Here is a 22,284-nt window from a genome sequence, read left to right as displayed (position 1 = left end):
AGTGAATGCTGAACAGTACAGGAAAAGTTTTAGTCATACGGAATCAAGCATTTGCTTTTCCTTAATGCTTTTACTCCAAAATAAAGGCTTCAATTACTTTTTGCTTAAACTTCCTAGCATTTGCTAGTTTTTATTCATACGACCCATTGAAAAGACATATATCTAAACCTTAACATAAGGTAGACAAAGATTAAGTGAAATTTATGCCACCAGATAAAATTAAATGAGTTTATTTTTATTTTATTCACCATATTTTTGAGACAACAATTCGACATTTCCAAGAAAACGTCGTTTTAGATCATTGTTTGCTCTCCATTTCCGTGCAATCATTGGCAAAAAGGCCCAACTTAAGTTGGGATTAAAAAAAAATATTATTACAGGATTTACAAGTTATTGCGAATAGGTTTGTGCAGGTGCGGTTCTACGGGGGGGGGGGGGGGGGGGGGGGGGGGGCTAGGGGGGGCTGTAGCCACCAAAAATTTTGTCTAGCCCCCCAAAATAAATTCCGTAAAAAAAAAAAAAGGATTGTGATGTACATGCGAACGGTCTCCCCCTAAAGAAGAAATAGCCGTGACGAGGGTGCATTAGTTAATATAGTGTGAATGATTTTAGGACTTTATTGGCGCTCCCAATTGAAAATATGGCATGAGACACCCCCCCACCCCCCCCCCCCCCCCCACCCCCACCTATTGATTTTTGGAGGCCTGGGTGTCTGGAAAATAACCGGTCAACATTTCAGCACGCCTCCCTGAAAAAAATCTGGATCCACCTTGTTAGCCCCCCAAAAATATTGGTTCTAGAACCGCGCCTGGGTTTGTGTTCCTTAGATGGGTTTTATTTTTGTAGTTTCCGACCATACGTTTAGATGTACGAACCACGAGCCGTCAAAACGATGTCATTAAGCATGGATGGCCAATGTCGGGCCGTACTGGAGCACTGGCCAAGCTTGCTCCATGCAGAAAATCACGCTGCGCTATACGGGTCAGCGGATAAAAACGTATAAGTGGCAGATATGTCATTCTTTCTTGAATTGTCCTATTCGCAATAACTCGAAAATGGTATCATTATTTTCATCTACATGGTAATGCCTTTTATTTGTCCAGGAAACTGTCAAATATTTCTGAAATTGGATTGATTCACGCAGGGTTTTTGAGGTGTTGTTAGGCTTAGATGTCAACGAGGATTTTCAGGAGGAAGAGCAGTAATCCTGTCTATTGGAGGAGGTATCACTCCGATGCTCTAGTAATCAGCAGAACAGAGTAACTTCCCTGAAGCGTCACATCATGTGACGATGAAATAATTAAACTGCTTGTAAAACATTGGTGTTTGTTTCTAGGGTGAAATCGACAAATATTTGGAGCATCATGAGAGATTTGCTAATTGTTGCCAAAATATCATGATGGCGGGTTGATAAGTTGTGGCGTGGGAGTTGACAACTTGCTGTCAATGCGAAGTCACACATTGTTTGGTACAGCTTGGGCAACTTGCTGCCCAAGCATGTAATGGGAGTGAGCGACTTGCAATCTGTGCCAATTAAGCCATGCCGTAGCGGGCGGTAAGAGAAAAATGAAGAACAAGGCAGGCTGGACGAAAGGTATACGGCTAGCGTCCTCAAGGGAATAATGCATATTAGGGCTGTCCACTTTTATAATAATTTTGTTTTTCGATCATTGAAAACTGTGTTTTGACTGAATATTATCATAGCTGCAAACTTTTCAAAATCCAAATGAGTAACCAAACCGCAGTCAGTTTCAACTGTGCACATATTAACAGTGCATGTACCTGCTATACCAAGATCCCATATAGGTACATGATACACATGTATATGCATACCCTTCTTTTTGTGATTAATCTGTAGAGTACTGTAGGATATTTTGAGAATTTGTGAAGTCAAATAAATAATAACAATAATAACATGTGCACATGTTTTTCTGAAATGCATGTAATCGATGCTGAGTTTTGATTTTGTATGGTTTTACACACATTTACATTAGAAGGGCCAATGTGCGCAATAGAAATATCTCGCCAACATACCTTGCAAAACCCATGCTGTTTATTATTTCTGGATGTTGTGATAAACTCAAATACTTGTCACTATAAAATTGTCCCTTTGTTGTTGCCTTGGAAGTCGTGATGATGTCACATAAAGTTCGAAAAACTTTTTGTAAAACGTTTTGGGAATACTACAAACATGATGAAAACTTTGGACTCACATGGCAATCTTTTGGAGGCCATCTTAAAAAGCGAGTGTATGACACACACGCTGGTTCCAAGTCGTTTCACACATATATTATATGAACTGGCTGGTGCCTGGCGGTATCATTGATGTCAGAATTACTTGGCAACGGCTTGATATAACACATACATTACTACAAGGGCAAACAAAATTTGGCTGCCCAAAAAGTGGGTCCAAAAATTGACGGCCTGAGGTTCAGGGCTTGCTGACTGCTGTTACCATATTTTTATGAAGACAAGATGGTGGTGTATGCCATGGCTGTTTTTTTGCGACATCACTATAAAAACAAATAAAACAATTGTTTTTTTCGGGGGGGGGGGGGGGGGATGTTTATGGCAGTGGCTGCCATAGACTTATGTGCAATTTCAAACTGAAGCCGAAAGTTCGGACACAGCTTATTTGTAACTGCTTTTTCAGCGTTCGGTTCATAAAATCATGGTATCTAATTAACAATGTAAATGATTTTGAGGAAATTTGTAATAAAGGGCGATAAATTGGTAATTCGGAAAACAGCTTGCAATTTCGTAATTATTCTGACAAATTCGAAATGGTTGGCAGGTATGCCAATATAGTACTACTATACCTAGCACACATTTGCTCACAACATTTTTGTTTGGGGAATAAAAATTTCTCAGATGTTTGCCGAATGCTTTTGCTCAAGGGGAATACCTCGCATTAATAAAAAAAAAAGGTTCAACAACAAGCAAAGTGTGAAAGCAGGTTTGCATTTTTACAATCAGAGAAGAAAAACTCACATGGACTGTTTCTTGGATTGCACCTGTCAAGGGGAAAAGGTGCAGGAAGATTGCCTGGAGCTTGTATGTGCCATCTTGGTATTCCGCTGCCTGGAGTCTCACTGCATTAATATGGACCTGCTGCTTGAACAACACAGTGACTTTAGAGTCTGGCACACCGGGGCGCCATGGAATCTCTTCCCCGATGTAGGTGGTGACATCAGCTCCATGTGGTGGTCGGGTCTCTCGTGAATTAGCCTTTTCTAGATCCGTGCCAAATGGGCTCATTGGGTCCAAGCAAACACCTAATTGAGAAAATATATATAATTATTATATGTTCCCTTTACCCCAAGAAACAACTCAAAATAAGTACATGCTGAATGTTTTAACAACTGCCATCTATGTCTTGAAACCTCAGCACGCAGTACAATACTAATTTGAAAAACTTTGCAAGATACTGATTCATTTTTAAAGTTAAATTCATTCCATTCGGATCAGATGGGGGACTTCAGAACATGTACCTTTTTACCATCTATGCTTCTGATTGGAGCCTTCTTATTTAAAATATTTTGGACAATCCTCCAAAAGGCCATGGTTATTTCAGTGATTCACATATTGTTATTTCAGGTATTTTAATGAGTGGGTAACACCAAGATATTCGACAGGAAGCCTACAGTCAACTCTTTGGACTTAATCCTTAACATACACAAATCAATTAAGTCTATGAGGTTTCTCTACCTTGAGTTGTTGGCACTACTGTTGTAACACACTCTCCACGAGGTGGAGGACGTTCACAATAAATTCCAGTAGGGCTCTTCCTTGTGCCAGGAGGACAGCTTGCACATGTAATGCAGTAATCAGGGACATTGACAGGACAAGTCTGCTGGATGAGAACTCCATAACAGTCAACTTCACAGATGCACGGAGGGTTGCAATACTCTGGAAAAAAATTGGGGGGGGGGGGGGAAGAGAGATGAAAAGATGGTACATTTTATTCAACTCAGGTGTTATTTTGTATTGAGGAAGGTGTCACCGTAATTGTTTTCACCTGTTTGACACTTTCTTTCAATTTACAAAACTCACTTGATGAAATAATTGACAGATATGAGGGCTTAATCTCGCATTTTATCAAGGATTTCTGTTTTAACAATTTTCTACGAATGTCACTGTCAACTACACTAGTTAAATTGAACTGTTACAACGTACGTTCTTTTGTGGTGAAGGGTACTCCAGTTGTGGTTGGTGCTGCTGTGGTGATAAGGGTGGTTGGTGGTGCAGTGGTACTTGGTGCAGTTGTCCTGCATGAATCTGGCGAAGGTGGGCGGACACAGTAATGCTGATATCTCTGGGTCGGTGGAGGACAGGTACATCTTATGCACTCCTGTGGAACATTGCTGGGACAACTGTCATTCTCTACTTGTCCAAGGCAATTGAAATCGCAGACACACTGCTCATCACAAGTGTAAGCTATCAAATGTGAAGAGATCAAATGAAAACAAAATGATAACATTTAATGGATGCAAATCTCTCAGATGTGTTTTTCGCTTCTAAATAGGGTAGAACCAAAAAAATCTTACTTGTTGTTGGTGCAATTGTGGTAGTAAGGCGAACAGTTGTTGACGGTGGTGCAGTGGTACTTGGTGCACGTGTCGTTGACGGTGGTGCAGTGGTACTTGGTGCGCGTGTCGTTGACGGTGGTACAGTTGTACTTGGTGCGCGTGTCGTTGACGGTGGTGCAGTGGTACTTGGTGCGCGTGTCGTTGACGGTGGTACAGTTGTACTTGGTGCGCGTGTCGTTGACGGTGGTGCAGTGGTACTTGGTGCGCGTGTCGTTGACGGTGGTGCAGTGGTACTTGGTGCGCGTGTCGTTGACGGTGGTACAGTGGTACTTGGTGCGCGTGTCGTTGACGGTGGTACAGTTGTACTTGGTGCGCGTGTCGTTGACGGTGGTACAGTGGTACTTGGTGCACGTGTCGTTGACTGTGGTACAGTGGTACTTGGTGCACGTGTTGTTGACGGTGGTGCAGTGGTACTTGGTGCGCGTGTCGTTGACGGTGATGCAGTGGTACTTGGTGCGCGTGTTGTTGACGATGGTGCAGTGGTACTTGGTGCGCGTGTCGTTGACGGTGGTACAGTGGTACTTGGTGCGCGTGTTGTTGACGATGGTGCAGTGGTACTTGGTGCGCGTGTCGTTGACGCTGGTGCAGTGGTACTTGGTGCACGTGTTGTTGACGATGGTGCAGTGGTACTTGGTGCGCGTGTCGTTGACGGTGGTACAGTGGTACTTGGTGCGCGTGTTGTTGACGGTGGTGCAGTGGTACTTGGTGCGCGTGTCGTTGACGGTGGTGCAGTGGTACTTGGTGCGCGTGTCGTTGACTGTGGTACAGTGGTACTTGGTGCGCGTGTCGTTGACTGTGGTACAGTGGTACTTGGTGCGCGTGTCGTTGACGGTGGTACAGTTGTACTTGGTGCGCGTGTCGTTGACGGTGGTGCAGTTGTACTTGGTGCGCGTGTCGTTGACTGTGGTACAGTGGTACTTGGTGCGCGTGTCGTTGACGGTGGTACAGTTGTACTTGGTGCGCGTGTCGTTGACGGTGGTGCAGTTGTACTTGGTGCGCGTGTCGTTGACTGTGGTACAGTGGTACTTGGTGCGCGTGTCGTTGACGGCGGTGCAGTTGTACTTGGTGCGCGTGTCGTTGACGGCGGTGCAGTTGTACTTGGTGCGCGTGTCGTTGACGGTGGTGCAGTGGTACTTGGTGCACGTGTCGTTGACGGTGGTGCAGTGGTACTTGGTGCACGTGTCGTTGACGGTGGTGCAGTGGTACTTTCAATTCCTGTAAGGGTTGCAGAATTAGGTAAAAGGAATATTTACCGTGTCTTATTATTCTTGTTGACCCAATGCCACTTCAATAACAAAAATAACAGCCTTTTCAATAATATACGCATTTGGATTTTGATCGCGTAAATACTCTAACCTTCCAAATACTTACTTATCCTTTCATGTTGAGTTCACAAGAAAGAAACTGAAACACTTTTAGGTATCATAATAAGCAAATATATGGTTGAGGGTACATTAAATGTTCTTGGTCACCTGTTGTGGTGCTGACTAGAGGAGTTGTAAGACACTGCTCTCGAGGTGGTCGACGAACGCAGTAGTCCCCACGCCTCTGTGTACCAACTGGGCAGAAGCAACCTTGACAACTTTCTGGAACTACTGGCGGGCAGGCGGGATCCATGATAACACCATCACAATTCACATCACATTCGCATCTCGGACCACAGTCTCTTTCTGATTAAAAGATATCGACACAATTATACAAGGGAAGAATAAAAAAGACCAAAAGTATGTACTGTCTCCACCCACATCTCACTGTATCAAATATGCATTTTGGAGTCAATAATCAATCAAGTGAAGCTTTTAGTTAACTATTTCAACAAGAAAGAAAGGACTCGCTAATTACTGTTGTTGAGAAAAGATATCATCAACACATGACATCAACAACAATAAAAAGGATTGGAAATAGACAAGATGGAGAATATATCACTGACAGTATAAAGACTGAACATTTTTGTATCCTATATAGAGCAAGTTCACAATAATGCATACATTATGTATGGGGCATTCAGAGAATTCCTCCATCCCAACAACGTAATTCTTTAAATGTAATTTATGTTACCAATTATTTCAGCATTTTATTGGATTCAGATTTTTGGTGAGGCTGTTTCTGTCCAACTGTATTTTCAGTACTTGTGCACATTAGTATGTGAAGACTGGCCAATGACAGATTCACTTTCCATGTTAAAAATGTTGCTTTTCATTGTCTGTATATCATTATTGTCTGTATATCATCTATTAGAGCTGTCATAACCTACAAAGTTTGTATTGTTACCTCTGTTGGTGGCAGTGCTTCAGTCCAACTTTGCTTATTTTCATATTAGTTATTTCGGAGTTATTCAAGCAATTTTGGCTGACAACATACAGGCATTTTAGTAAAGGATAATGCCCGATAATGTTGACCATGCGGAGCCTGGTATAGGCCTAGCTCCTCAGCCCTGGGGCCAGCTATGGCACGCTGTTACACCACATAGACTGTCTTGCATTCAAGGCTAAAAAGGCTACCTGTGATGTCCCCTTATTGTTTCTAGCCCTCCATTATAAAGCATGAATGGACTGACTTATGAAATGGCGTTCATTGACAGCGATAGTGAGTTGTTTTTGACGCACGCAGAATGTGTATCAGTCTCAAGACAGTGAGGAATATCACTCTGATGATACATTAAAAGATACACCTCAGGTGAAATTAGAGAAACTCATGTACCAGTTGACTGCACTATATCAGATGATTACCAGAAGTTACTGCAGACTTCACCTGCCCTGGAAGGACAAGACTGTTTTGGCACACCAAGGGGAAATGAGGAAATTACGCGCATGAGTACAAAAACTAAATAGTAACAACAATCATTGCTTCAAATTAGCTTTGATGCATAAAAGGTATATTTTTTTACCGGTAGAATAAAAGTTTGATATAACTCCAATCTTGCATTCGTTGTCTGATTTAGTTCATTCAGTATGTAAAAAATACTTTGCATGCAACTGGCTCTGAATGAAAGCTTTGTGAATCAACACTGTCCAATACAGTGGATTGTCCCTTTTTATGCTAGTTTATATATTTAAAAGTTAACCAGTTTATGACTCCAAACAGTAATTTTCAGATTTTTTCTTTTTAAATTCTAATTACAGAACTGGTGATAATGTAGTGGTAAATTTTTCTGCATTTTGCTGTTTTGGTTTGGTGTTTATGTATTGTATATTACCTTTTTTTGCTATTGTAGCCATTTTCCCCTGTGTCGCATTGGAATTATTGGTGCATGTGCTATTTATTAATGATTTGATATTTTGAATGCTTTTGATTGGCTTTTTAATTTTTTTCTGGCATGTTAACTTGCATTTTAATTATGTTTGCTTCCATGTTGTAGTCCTTAGGTAACTTTTATCTTTTATTCTAAGTATTTTCATTTCCTAGGTATTATAGTTTTTATTGAGAGGCGATTTGCGTGATTTTACATAAAATGCCCAACAAATTTCTTCAGGATGCCCGGTTCTTGCTGATCAAGAAAAAAACAGACGGACTAATGAAGGATTGTGCTAGTATCTAAAACACTGGAAAAAGAAGCCTAAATTAGGGACTCAGTGACACTCACAAGAAAAAGACAAACCTGTCCTGCTGTATTGTCATACTGTATGACACTTATTTTGAGATTCAGCACAAGGAGCAACAGATGCATCCAGATTGCTTGAAATCCAGTCAAAAATATTATTTGCATTGTGGAGAGTGTTAAAATATTTGCTATGTCAGAAAAAGAATGCTTCCTGACTTTCATACAAACACGATGTCAAAATGAATAAGAAAATACATAGCATTCAATTTGACAAATGGTATAGCCAAGCTGCAAATCAGCAAAGTAATATTGTCATTCTTGGTGTTTCTTTACTTTCCAAAGGAATGGAGAGGTATCACCTCCAACGCTCCATTCGTGCAAAATAATGGAGAGATAGGACAATATGGTGACGTCACGGGTGGAGTTTATTCAGCTGCAGTAACAAGTCCAAACAATGTGCAATCACAACAAGTCCAAATAGGGGCTTGTCGTCTTCAGTCAATGTAAGGCTCACTATATGCAAGGAGTTAAACTGAAATGATACTGACATGTGTATGGGGTTTTAACTTTAGTGTTTCAGTTTAACTGATCCGTTAACCTTAACTTCCTATAGCATGATTTACTAGGAACCATACCCATCCTGGCAAATTCCAACACCATATGGGAAACTGCATACACATATTTCTGACTTTGATTCTGGAGGTGTGCCAACCCAATGTAAAAGACTGTCAGTTTAGGGGTACTGTACCCATCCTGACAGATTCCAACAAAACATGCCGTTGGGGTTTGATGGGTTGAGTTCTGTTACGGTTAAATTAATAACTGATTCCTTACGTGGTGTTGTAATTTCCTGTATGGTTGTAGATGGAGATGTAGTTGTCACAGAAATGGTTGTTGAAACTGAAATTAGAAACAAAAATAATGTGAGTGAGTTTGGGATGCTTTTACACAGAACTTGGACTCAAACACTTTACTGATGTCTGTCAGACAAGTCCGACTCGAATCAACCTAAACAACTACTAACTTAGTACTTATTCAATACAGAGTTTACAATTGGAATAAAGAACAAAGAATTCTACAATTACATTTGCAAAGACATTAAGGTAGCGTGTACCACAGCAAAAAAATAACAGGCATGCTTCACCAGCAGAGGGCACTAACGTAATCAAATATTCGTTCTGTTCACACAGCGTTAAATATCGTGCACATCATGCACATCATGCACATCTTTGTTGCACGTGCTCTGTATTCATAGCATATGCGCAGGTCATCACAAAACGTATGCAGTGTAGAAAATCTTTTACAATCAATAGCGAATGTGGAAGTTGAAACCTCACACAGTTGTATTCATTCATTCTTATTATACTGTTCAAGCAGAAATGGCTAATAATGATTCATAGATTATCAAGAATAGAAACTTGTCCTTTAGGGTATTTGTATCTATACTATCATCTCATTTCTTTTAAATATCTTCATTTCTTAGCAAGAAATGTCTTCCACCTTTTCCACTTTATGAAAACAAACCATTTCTTGTTCATCCCACACTACAGGCAGGATATAGAAGAAAAAAAATAGAAGAAAAAAAATTGAATAAACATATGGTAAAATGTATACCCACCTTCCACATTGCAGCCAAACAAATCAATAGTTTGCGATTCTGAGGTCGAGAATATTATCTTGATGGCATAAATAGAAACATCTTCTGGTTGGTCTGGTATATCAAGTCTCTCCCCTGAGTTCACTATTTCATTACTTCCACCAAACAAATACTTATCCACCACTGTGGAGTCTGGTTGGTATATTACACCGATCTTTACTACAACAAGGGCACCAGAGGTGGTCGTGAATTCCAGCTGGTTGATCCGGGAAGGCTTAGAAAAGACTATGATCAAGCTAGGACCAAATGGTGCAGTGGATGTCCAAGGCTGGTCCGCTGGAATTATTTCTGATGGGTTGTTGGATGCATACCGTGAAACATTCAATTCAGGAATCTTGTCCATGTCGTAGTTACAGTACACTGTGGGGTTGTACCAAATTGATAAATAAAGGTGACGTTTTCATTATATCACCGTATTCAAGGTCTAAAGAAAAGAGTGGGCTTTAACAAACGATAATGTTAAGTTAATTTGCCATTTATTTTGAAAATCATGTATAACATCTTAATCGCAAACATAAACCAACAATTCAAAGGGTGTTCATGTTGCTAAGTATTTGATAATAACATGATTGAACACATGAAAAGGTGACTAAACTTTGATAAATATCAACAAATCCTGTCTTAAAAAAAAACAAAAACAAAACTGACGTTAGTTTGTAACAACACATGGCTGTTTTTTGGCAATGTTCTGGTGACATCTAGAGTGCGTTTAATTATTTCCCCTGCGCTTACTCATGCAAGCGCGACAGCATTCGATTTATCTCTCACGTGACTTCTCCCGCTTACTAGAGCCTGGCCCAAGTAACTGCCTCGCCGAGCTGGTTACATGGGTAGGTATCCCATAAGGCCATGCAATAAACATGGCTGCTGACGGGCGCCTCAGGCCGTGTCCGAAACGGGCGGAAAAAGTGTTGCAACCTGACGCCACTTTTTCCTTCATATATCATCTCAACGAAGGTCATTAATTGTAAAAATTACGATAAGATGTGAATCTGGGATTGAGAAACATTTCCAATTTTGTTAGGAAATACTTTAAAAAAAATTCTTGACTCTCCATAGACTTTGTACACAAACCGCTGTCAGGTTGGCGTCAGGTTGCAACATTTTTTTCCAAAACGGACTTTTCAATGGGCTGCCAGAGCTACGGCTACGTCTATTGTCAGCGCGCCCCTGCGTATTTTCAATGGGCGTGGACCTAGACCTAGCTCTAGACAGTTGATTTGGATGCAGCCTGTGTCATATCAAAGTTCAACTTTCCAGCTCTTGCATGAACTTTACCCGAAACTGTTCCGTTTATTTAGCTCCACTGCGCATGTCTGTCATCACGCGAGGAGCCAGGTGCGAGTAAGCTGGGGAAGTAATCCAACTCACTCCTAGCATGTAGAGTTACATGCAAGTTTCATTCGTTTCGGATGTGTTGTTCTGTATCTTTATATCTTTGTAACTATTCATAAGATGGAATTTAAATCAGGGTTCAAATTACGATATTAGGTTTTGACCTTCACCGACCTATAAACACTGTATACTCAGTACGTGTGTTACCAGCCAAACAATCCCGGCAAGCTCGGTGGTTGAGTGGTAAGACGTCTGCACTAGAAAGCAGGATATTGTGGGTTCGAGTCCCACCTGAGTGATTTTTTTCTCAATTCCTCTCAGGGGGGTTAACACACACTGAGTACACAGTGTTAATAGGTTGGTGAAGGGCAAAACCTAACATCAAATATCTATGACCAAACGCTTGAGAATAAGTTGTTAGACAGTTGTGTTTTGTCTGTCAGGGTCCCCAATATTATACTAGCAAGGTGCTAGCTGTGTATTGTGTTTTTTAAACTAATTCCTGGCCTCGACCTGTCTAATACCTAGACAGTTGAATTCAGACAGTTATTTATACACCCAGTGAAATGCATGCATTACGTTTCCATAGAGAGGGCCAAATCCCAACCATATTGATGGGGAATCATCCATTATTAGAGTGGGGATATCTTTGGCTTGTGTGGCAGGTCTAAATTTATCTTGTATATTTTTCATGTATGTAATGTATAGTGTATTAAATAGGAGTAGCTCCCCTTAGTAAAAAGAAAAATCATTTTTGTTTTAGTTTAGATGTCCCCCCTTTCTTGGTAGTGTGTCCCCCTGGTTGTTTACTTAAGCCCACTATTCCCCCTATATAAGCTGCCACATGGTCAAGTCACACTTCAGTTCAACTAGCAGACCGACAGAGGCAACTTCATAGTATACCGGTATCTTATGTTCCTCCTAACTGGAGTGGTGTGTCCTGTTTGAGCTCTGTCTGCTCGAGTCATTTGATTTTATTCCTGCTTGAGTGTTCTTTGAAAGATCCACTATTCACACTGTGTTGGTTTTAGATTTTAGGGTTTAATTTTCAATTTCTTGGTTTTAAGGTTTAAGTCTCAACTTCTTGGTTTCAGGTTTTTGTAAATAAATTATTTTTGTTCCTTTTTTTTTTTTTAAATCTAGAACTTGTGTCTGTGTCTCTATTAATTCAATTTCCTCGCGACAGTTCCCTTCGAAGATCCTGAGTTTAGTACATTTCATTAGTTAATCCCCATATAGTCTTAGTTTGTGTGAGTTTGTGTGAGTTCCCCCAAGTGTGTTTTTGAACAATTTTCATCAGAAATATTACACTCAGTGGTAATTTAGACAAAATAATGTCAATTTTTTTTTTTTTAATAATGTGATGCATGGGATATCAAAAAGACCGTGGAATCAGCTTTCGACCCCTCAAGCAATCGTTCCACTCCTGACTGTGTCGCGTGCATTCACCACACGTACATTCACGTGCACCGAGACCGGTTAATGCCAGGTATAATCAATATTTCATAACCTTCTGTGTTCTTAGCCAATCACAATACTCTGTCCAATTTTAACAGCAAGTCCCATGCGTTGTGTACAAACCAGGGTACAGATTATTCAAGTCTTAAATTGGGATTGATGTACATGCATATTCGAGCAGAGGTGGCAACACATAACCTCGGACGTCAACACTATGCAATATATGGTACATGTAGTGTCAACACTGGTGGTACATGGTAGCGCGGCGGCACAGACAAACTAAACCCGATCAATTACCAACTTGTTTTCAAGTCTATGACTTAAAAAACTCATTACAAAAAAGAATTTTGAATTCAGCATGTTGCATTCTCATCTATAACACATTCCTGTATGTGTAAATTTTGTGTAAATAACAAACTTTCAAACCCAATTGGCTTTGTTGTTCTGTAGTTATAGGTCAATGAAAGATGCACCTCTAATATGACATCACATGACACATGGTGACGTCAACATGGCATCACTTGTCGTGGCACAACTTTGCTATGGAGTCTATGCCTATGTTTAGTTGCATTTATAAATGAATAAGTTCAAAAATCCGGTAAAGAAAACATCTGAACAAAAGCAAAGGCTTTTCCTTAAAGGTACAGTCAATCATTTGTAACATGTGCATTTTGTTCGTTTGAAGCAACAAACGTGCTTAAAATCTACAGCAGGGTGCTTAAAGGAATGTACATTTGGTTTGCTGTAATTTTCAGAAATAAGTGCATTTGGAGGATTAGTATGTTATAGCAAATATTGTTAAACTGACTTGTTTCATGTTTTGGGCTCATAGATGCTGGGAAACCAAGAAAACCAATCATGTTCTTGTAGTTTGGTTCCTTGAGTCCACTTAAGATGAAATGGAGCAATTTATAGACTTGAAGGAATTGTAAGGTCAGAGAATCAGTCTAGCAGGCTAGTACCCCTTTCACAGGTAATAAATTGCAAAGAAAATGCAGAATAACTAATTATGAAAAACTAGGAGCAGCTTTTGAAAAAAAGCCAGTTTTATTGAGTGCTGGTTGGCCAACCAGCGTTGGAAAAATACCATATTTCTTGAAAACGTCAGCTCACCAGGTGCCACGATTTTACAGGATGCTTAAGACTGTCATTGCCTAACAATCTAATAAGATATGTCTTGAGAATTTGATCACTTTGTTTTCTGATGTTTGCAAATGTTGTATATTCCCTTTAACAGCTAACCTGATGAAGTTTCATCTCAGTTTCAGCTGTATATTTCAAGAAAAACAACATTCTAGGATCTCGATTTCAAATCAAAAGTTGCTGAATCATGTTTTGAATTGGGCCTGGATTCAGCGTCTGAGACACGTTCTCACTGAGTCGACTGCAGCTACGCGATGTCGTTCACTGATCCGATGAATTAATGCAACCAGGCGAGTGTGTGCGTTGTGTCAACGCTTGCGCAAGCTTCACCAAAATAAAAAAGAATTACTAACCGAAATTTCCAACAATGCATCTTTAGATGCATCGTTGGAAAGGCCTTCTTTTGTTGATTTCTTCAAAACGACAGCTTGCCGGAAAGAATAATTTCAAAGGGAGTTTAGTCCCTTTACTATCTTTCAACCAACTATGTTTTTCAACACTAATTATGTCAGTTACTTTTAGGATAGCTGCATATGATGGACTGTAGCTTTAATGTTCATAGAAAAGCCCAAAATCACTACAAAAACAAAGGCTGTTTTGGTAAACTGTTGAAACAGGCAAAAACAAATTGTAAAAAGAACAGAAATCTATCTTACCAGGAGTAATGGTTGTAACAAGTTCTGTTGTGGTTGTAGTTACTTCATGCTCTGTGCTGGAAAGAATGGTTGTCCTTGTAGCTGTTCAAACACAAAATCAAATAAGGTCAGGAGTGATTTTGTCTGCCTTACATCAGTTTTATAGATTTGTGATTTTCCAATTTGTCATTTTTGAAATGACAAGAATCGAACAAGCAAGCTTTGATCCATTTACCAGCTTTTACATTTTGCAGTAGTTTTTACACACTATTACAATGCTCTTACTTGTGGTTGATGGTGCTGAGGTTGTTAGCCTACACCTTGGTGAAGTTGTATCTGGGTAACATGTGATATTGTTGAATAGGCATCGGCATTTTTCACACTCTTGGTTGCTATCCCATTCTTCTTCAGGCTGTTTACAGAAAAAAAAATCAACTCAATAATTGTAGTCTGAGATAAGATGCAGTAAGGACATGTTTAGCTTGAGGCCTGTGGATTGACACTAAATACTTACCCGTAGAGTATTACTACATATGCATTATTTCCTAGGGGGCGCAAGCCATACGCTAAGATTTATTACCCACAGTACCTTGCCACCAGCCCGCAATACTTCCTCCAGGTAAGTATTCACTAGTAGAATCGGCCCACACCTTGGTTGGGGGGGGGGGCAGCGTAGGAGGAACCGTATCCAGTTGTGCCGCTGGGGCAGTAGAGAGTGCTGCACGACCAGTTTTGTCATTGGCTTGCAGCACATCCTTCAGATAACAGGAGGTAAAGGTGTTGGAGGACTTCCAACATGTCACTTGCATGATATCTGCAAGGGACACTCCTTTGAAAAAGGCCCAAGAAGTCGTCACGCTGCGAACTTCAGGGGCGTGAACTCTGTTCTGGATAGGCCAGTCAGACGATGTGAGTCGTATGGCCTTCACGACTCAGCGAGCATTTGTGTCGCGGGACGCTGGACGATGTGGTGAAACCGTAGTTATAAACAGTTCTTGCTGGTCACTGCGGATCGATGAGGTTCGATGGAGGTACCACTTGAGGGTTCAGACAGGACACCAGAACTTATCCTCTGGGACAGAGGAGAAGGAACAAAGATGTCAGGTGGGGAGAATGTAGCCGACTGGTTCTTTGTGAGCAAAGAGCGATGGGGGATCAGGCAGACCCCACTGGGTTCCCAATGCAAATGTCAGGGCACGGAGTTCACTCATGCGGCAGGCTGTAGCTGCCCTCAGGAGGAAAGCCGTTTTCAAGGAAATGTTCATTAGAGTAGCTAGGCTGAGAGATTCAAAAGGAGGACAGGCAAGAGCTTGTAAGACCTGCCCTAGATCCGTTGACGGTAGGGGTGGTCGAGAAACATTCATGCCTCTGAGGTGTGTGAGGGCAGTGCAATGGTTAGAGTTGTAGTGAATGGATCCACCGCACACCATCTGCACCATTTATAGAAATGCCTTAGTCCGCTGTCATAAACAGTTTGGGTTGACCAACATCGACTATGGGCCGCGATGTCAGCAGCATCCTGAGAAATTCCAGTGTGTCTGAAGGAGCGCTCGACGATGGCCAGCATGCCAGGTGAAGTGCCCGCCAGATGGACTGCTCTGAGACAGACCACATGCTGGCGACACCAGTGCAGTAGTTGCCATGTTAGTAGGCGTAGGCTTGGGGAATGTGTCCCGCCTTGCCGGTTGATGTAGGACACCACAGTTGTGTTGTCGCAGCGGATGAGAACAGATTGACCCTGCACCATGTGTTGAAATTGGTGAAGGGCATTGAGGACCGCTGTCAGTTTGAGAAAGTTGATGTGGGGGGTTGTCTGTGCCAAAGTCCATGAACCTGCCGTTTCATGAGATTCCATCACCCTGCCCCAATCCCAGCAGTGACGCATCTGTCGTGATGGTCACAGTGGGCCGAGGGGGCTTCAAGGAAAAGCCCTGATTGAAGTTGTCTGGTCTGTAGTTGGAGCGGGTGGATATGTATAGGCGACACAGCGGAACTAAGTCTGTAGGGTTCACCAAAAGGGGCCGAGGAATGACAACCAAGCCAACGCTGAAGCTGTTGGTTGAAGTAAGAGGAAGGAAGCGCATTGACAAACATTGTCTATTTGCTCCTACGTCGGGTAAGCCGTGCCTGTTGTAGATTGAGGACGGCACCTAGGTATGTGGGCCATTGAAATGGGATTGGCTTGGATTAGGACTCATTGATGAGAAAACCCAGGCCTTCTTGCGGGCCCCAGGCAAGGGAGCGGGACTGATGGACTGAGTGAGCAGCTGCCGCCTGCTATTAGCCGATAATGGGCCAGTCGTTTAGGTACATGAACACCTGTAGACCTTGACGATGGAGGGCACTGGCTAGTGTCTACACAATTCTGTTGAAGACCCGAGGGGCCGTGGACAAGCCAAAAAGAAGGGCTTAGAATTCGTATGTGGTACCTTCGTAGGCAAATCGAAGGAACCTGGTGTGGTCTACATGGATTGGAATGTGCAGATATGCATCCGTGAGATCATGGGAGGCGGCCTGGCAAGGGAACTGCAGAGAGTCGATGACAACCATGAGAGTGCCCATGCGAAATGGTGGGGTCTTATGAAGCGGTTGAAGGGCCGTAGATTTAAGATCGGGCGCCACAACCCTGTGTTCTTCTTGGGTGTCAGGAAGAACGTTGAATGGAACCCCTGAGGTTATAGCCAAATGAGTGGCACCATCAATGTTTTGGAGCGTCTTCTTGTTACGGTTCTGTGCAGCGTCTGGGAACAAGAATGTAGTCAAAGCCCGATGACCAGAATCAGAGGCCAGTTTATCACGCACTTAACCAGCAATGGTATGGGCTTGGTAAGATACTGGGAAGTCTTGTATGTTGGGAAGGAAACTCAAGTGGTGAATATGAAGATGCAGTTTGGGTTTGTCAAACACAGAATGAATCTGTTGTAAGCAAACAAGATCGCAGGGAACCATTGGGGTGGGATTGGGAGTGACTAGCGAGTCAGGAGCCATTAGTCGTTTAAAAGGTGTTTAAAAAAAAAAGAAACCCAACCTCAAAGAATGAGTATGGACAGATGATATGTTTACAGGCTATAAAACTGGTATCATCTGAAAGTGTCATCTCTCTGGTTTTCAATGGTACCGTGTTTTCTGAGTCATGCATCAATGAGCATCATTGTTTTGAAAACTGGATGCAAAAATGCAGTTGGTTCACTTTCATAAAAAAAAAAACCCACTGGGCACAGTGTGCATTTTGTTACGGAAATGTCTGTGAAATGGCTTGAATGTTAATCCTCGGGAAAATGGGAACATTGTTTTGAACATGGCTTGGGCAAAACGAGAAATTCATGGCAAACAATAAAATCCAGTTTGAAGCCAACCTGACTTGTTTTTTGGTTTCTTTTCTTCTTCTTGAATACTTATTCTCATGCACACCATGTCTATTGTGTTTGACATGAAAGTGAACCAAGTGCAATTTTGCATCCAAATCTCATGACAGTGGCGCTCAGTGAAGCATGACCCTAAAAATGTAAACAAGGTATCATTGAAAAGGATAGAGATTACGCTTTCAGATGATACCAGTTTTAAAGCCAGTAAACACTTAGTCTGTCCATACTGGTTCTTCAAAGTTGGGTTTCCTTTTTATTGAAACACCCTGTACAGGTTCAGAAAACTCCAATACATGTGTCATGTCTCGTTGTACCAAGCGATAGAGCATGGCCATGGAAGCTGGCATACTCGAGTCTTCTTCATGTTCGAAATTATCACGCTTATTGGATGGTGACCTAGGTAAGGGGAAAGTGGCTTGCAACTCATGCAACACTTGCCCCGCATAAAGTCTCACTTGTTGGTACAGCAAAAACTGCCGGTTATAACACGTAGTGCCAGGTAAATAACCTTAGTCATTTTGAAGACAAAGACTCCAAATAGTCAGTGCAACGTGAGGGATTGGCTAAGTAGCGAATATCACACTGATGGGTCGGTTAGTAGCATAGAGCTATATTAAATTACAAGAGCGCTAACTTTGTGTACAAAGTAATGCCTGCTGGGCGCATCCATGTTTGTGCACAAACCTATGGAGACCTAGAAATTTTGTATGGCTTTTGTACGGCTATTTGCATATCTGCGTTTGTATTCCATACCATTGCGTTATCAAAGCCAATATGCTCAAAACCGAAACGCACAATCAGCAAATGAGCGTGTCATTTTGCTCTACGCAAACAGCGCAATGTATGCATGTATTCGCTGCAGATGCTTTTTGCCGTCACGTTTTTTTTAACCATCATGATGCGCTTAAGTTGTTTGCGGTGTTCTACTTCCGCGTTGCATGTAGAGTACACTTTCAAAATTCAATCCATCTAATTTCATTATGTTCTACAAACACGCAAATGAATTCAAAATGTTTACACCCAGGATGGCTTCAAAGCGTCTCCGCGTGCAGAATGGCGAGTTAGCACTCTAGTAATTTAATATAGCTTTATGGTTAGTAGTGGGTTAGTGGCTTGCAACTCGTATGATACTCCCCCCCCCCCCCCCCCCACCACACAGAACCTGTGTGAAGCCCCACTTGCTCAGTACGACGTGAGCTACTTGCAGCCTGTACTAAGCCTCACTTTAAGAAGTGGTCATGTGAATGTGGGAAGCGAGCAGCCTGCAACCTGTGCGAAGCCTTGCTAGATGGGTACGGCGTGAGCTACTTGCAACTGTGTGTCAGGCACAACTGTCAGGCACACGGTCCTGGTCGCAAGAACCGCTTAACAGGAGTGAGGGACTGGCAACCTATGCTGTGCAAGGACTCACTCCAGAAATGTACTCGTAACGACCAAAGAAACACCAAGAAAAACTGACCAAAATAGTACCAAAACTTACTCAACTTGTAGAAACAACAACAGAAGACATAGTAGAATAAAGCTATGAACTTAGCTATATAAATGGCTGAGGAAAGACTTTGAAAATTTTGCAAAGCAAGAGCTCTGCAAATAAACATCTTTCACGAAACGTCACTAAGAGAAAAGAGAAGTATGGTGAGCGGGCCGCAAGGTACTGTGGGCAATAAATCTTAGTGTATTGCTGGCGCCCTCTAGGGAATAATGAAAATGTAGTAATACTCTACTGGTAAGTAGAGTGCAGTAGAACCCTCAAGTACAACTACTTCCTCATTTATTCGAGAGACCTGAAACGTTGCATACAAAATGGCAGCTCATGTAAAATATTTTTTTTGGCGGGGGAATAATCTTTGCTTTGGTCCTTTAAAATATATCATGTATTTGAAAACATATCATAATCTTTGTTTTAATCAAAGGCGTGATGGGGATGAATGCCCAAGACAAAAACGATCTGAGAAAATGTGACTCTATCAAAATCTTGTGAAATGAAAATCAACAGGACACCTACAATTTTTCCCCATGAATAACACTGTATCTGCATAAGAAATTGTCAAAGTGAGCATTTGCCAAACTGAAGATGAAGTTTGCTCTTTCCACTGGATGTTATTTATTGTTATGAAAATGCAAGTGAAAAATGTCTTCAATATCATTTTTGGTTCCAGTAACAATTGTCACCTTCCTACCTGTCTGAGTTGACCATTTTCATCGAGACAGAGGCAGTCCTTCGGTGGTACACACTCGGTCCCCGTTATACACTGTTCCAGGCATGCAATCACAGCATATGGTAATCTGGCTGATCGGATCAGTTACTTCAGTCCTGTAGCAGTTACCATCTATGCATGCACGCTGTTGACAGGGTATGTTGCAGTCAGCAGGTTTCAGGCCCATCGGACAAGCTACCATAAAAAAAAGAAGGGGTGTTATATGATGAATACATTTCCACAAGCAGAGAGAAACACCTGTCCTATCAGGGGTATTAATCATGAACCTGTGGTAGAACAAAATAAAAGCAAACTCCTCAATAGGGCTGAGGTACATTTCTGTATGAAAGACTGAAGAAATAGGATGCAACATGCCTTTTTTCATTAAATAAAGAAATGAATTGAAAGGAAAAATACAACTTGCATTACATTTATAGCCCATGTACAGGAAAGGCCCATGATTGCATAATATTGCATGTATTAAAAAAGCAACAATCAATGTACTCACTCGGATTTGGAGGTGGTGGTGTTCCTCGGCGAAAAAGAAAAGAAAAAAAGTGCAAAAAGTAATCTAGTTACACAAAACTTACGTCAAAGGGAGACACAATCAAAAGTACCCATTGAAGAGACTCCTAATTGTGTTGAAGTCCCCGCTGCATGTCCACAGCCCTACGGTTCTGGTTGAATGATCGTATCGGAATGGGTGGTACTACTAGGAAATGCTCATACTCTGCCTGGGCGATCTGGTAGTATTTCATTTTCTTGCACGAAAGGGTCTCCCCATTTTTGCACTCGCGAGTTTTTGTTTTCTTCTGCGTCAGTGCACACCATTCCAAATGGTAAATAAGGAAAGAGGGTCCTGAGCTAAAGCTTGGGAGGAAGCCTGTTCTACACCTGACTATTTACTTTCAGGCTGACCGCTTCATCCACTGTTGGTATTTTCAATACTCAGGCCATTTCCCTCTGTAACAGACGAGAGTTGCATCATGAAGGAGACAGGTCCCCTGGGTCAGGAAAATCATCGGACTCCAAACAAGTTTTGTCCGAGGATGATTCGTAGTTTGGTTTTGCATCACTCCACTCCACTTTTCAGCACTGTTCTTGGTCTTGTCAGAGAACTGCGAAGATGGTTGGATTGAAATGGATGCATAAGGAATTTCATGCACCTCCTGTGTAACTCCTGAAGTTGAAGGCACATATCTGAATTATCTTGAACCCTCGGCATGGAAGTGTTCTCCCGATTTGGGTATTTGGATTTTGTTCCACATATATAAGAGGAGGTAAAGACTGTGGGGCTCTTTGTGCAGCAAGAGCAGATATAGAGTCACTGATAGTCTGAAAGGCTATCATGAAAACCTTGGTAGATACCTCTTTTCTCTCTCTGCAAATGACAGAGAAATGCAGGAATGTCCATCGAAGAGTTGCCTGAAGAGGACGATGAAATCGGTATCGACGCTTGTATTTTTAGCGTGTTTCTTATCTTTCTTCGGGGTACAACTTGCAACACCGCCCTTGAGTACTTGAAAGACTAAGCACTTGAACTCCAGAACACTGATCAAATCTGAGCTAGATGCCATGCCGCTCAGGATGGTTGGGCAGCGGTAGATCGTCCATTGGTAGAACAGGGGCCGTGGAATTACCGCCAGGACCTCGGGATTTCCCCCTTGTGTCCTTGGAGGATTGGGTGATCCATTTGATGGTACTATGGTCAATAAGCCAGCAGGTTCCATGGTGTGCACGTGCTATCCGTGATCTTTTTCTTTGGTTTGGGACAGCTGGTAGTTGTTTTAGTGTTCGTTGGTTTCTTTGCTGGGACTTTCCAGCAATTGTTTACCCATAGCGGCGTCAGTCCGCACACTCTCCGCTGTGGGTTCCATTTTATCGGGGGACTATTCCCCTGTTTGCTGCATAAGGCCATAGAAAGGAATACACTGTACTCGGTTGGAAGCACCACAAAAAAAGCACTAAAAACAAGGTCTGCTTTCGTTGTAAATGGTGCGTTGTGACACAACCACTGCACACGGAATGTAAATAATAATTGCGTCACTATTGCGTCACGCATCACATGTCTGACGTGCTGGTATAGTTAGACGGTGCTGTTCTAGGAGTAAAAATAAAATCACCATGGCAAATTGGACGTATTCCTATTAGAATAGGATTACGTACCGGTACATATGCCCACTAGCGGTGTATGCTCCCTGTTTCTATCCACTATTGACCAAAGACCACTGATGTGAAGCAGTAAACGCCCAAGGAAAAAACTGTTGCTTCCTAGCTGTGAAAGGATTAACTTTGTTCTCATCTGCTACTGACCAAGCCCGCTGTGGCAGGAACGACCATGCCCCAAGAAGAAGTCGGTCTCT

General features: G+C 41.9%; 1 protein-coding gene across 1 annotated transcript in view; it reads right to left on the bottom strand.

The window, feature by feature from the left end:
- Positions 1–19,927, bottom strand: part of LOC119719718 (mucin-2-like) — a 57,841-nt gene extending 37,914 nt beyond the window's left edge. Inside the window, exons 1-11 of the mRNA XM_038189217.1 lie at positions 19,904–19,927; positions 14,644–14,770; positions 14,380–14,460; positions 9,749–10,147; positions 8,965–9,030; positions 6,120–6,259; positions 5,076–5,794; positions 4,548–5,038; positions 4,177–4,437; positions 3,709–3,909; positions 2,992–3,275 (exon numbers count right to left, since the gene is read on the bottom strand). Of these exons, the coding sequence (XP_038045145.1) occupies positions 2,992–3,275; positions 3,709–3,909; positions 4,177–4,437; positions 4,548–5,038; positions 5,076–5,794; positions 6,120–6,259; positions 8,965–9,030; positions 9,749–10,130 (2,544 nt within the window). The 5' untranslated portion in view covers positions 10,131–10,147; positions 14,380–14,460; positions 14,644–14,770; positions 19,904–19,927. The remainder of the gene's footprint in view (positions 1–2,991; positions 3,276–3,708; positions 3,910–4,176; positions 4,438–4,547; positions 5,039–5,075; positions 5,795–6,119; positions 6,260–8,964; positions 9,031–9,748; positions 10,148–14,379; positions 14,461–14,643; positions 14,771–19,903) is intronic.
- Positions 19,928–22,284: the final 2,357 nt, after the last annotated feature.

The sequence above is a fragment of the Patiria miniata genome, unplaced genomic scaffold (assembly GCF_015706575.1).
Source record: "Patiria miniata isolate m_02_andy unplaced genomic scaffold, ASM1570657v1 HiC_scaffold_8, whole genome shotgun sequence".
Classification (NCBI taxonomy): Eukaryota; Metazoa; Echinodermata; class Asteroidea; order Valvatida; family Asterinidae; genus Patiria; species Patiria miniata.
Note: the sequence above shows the minus strand (reverse complement) of the source record. Positions and strands in the feature narration are given on the sequence as shown.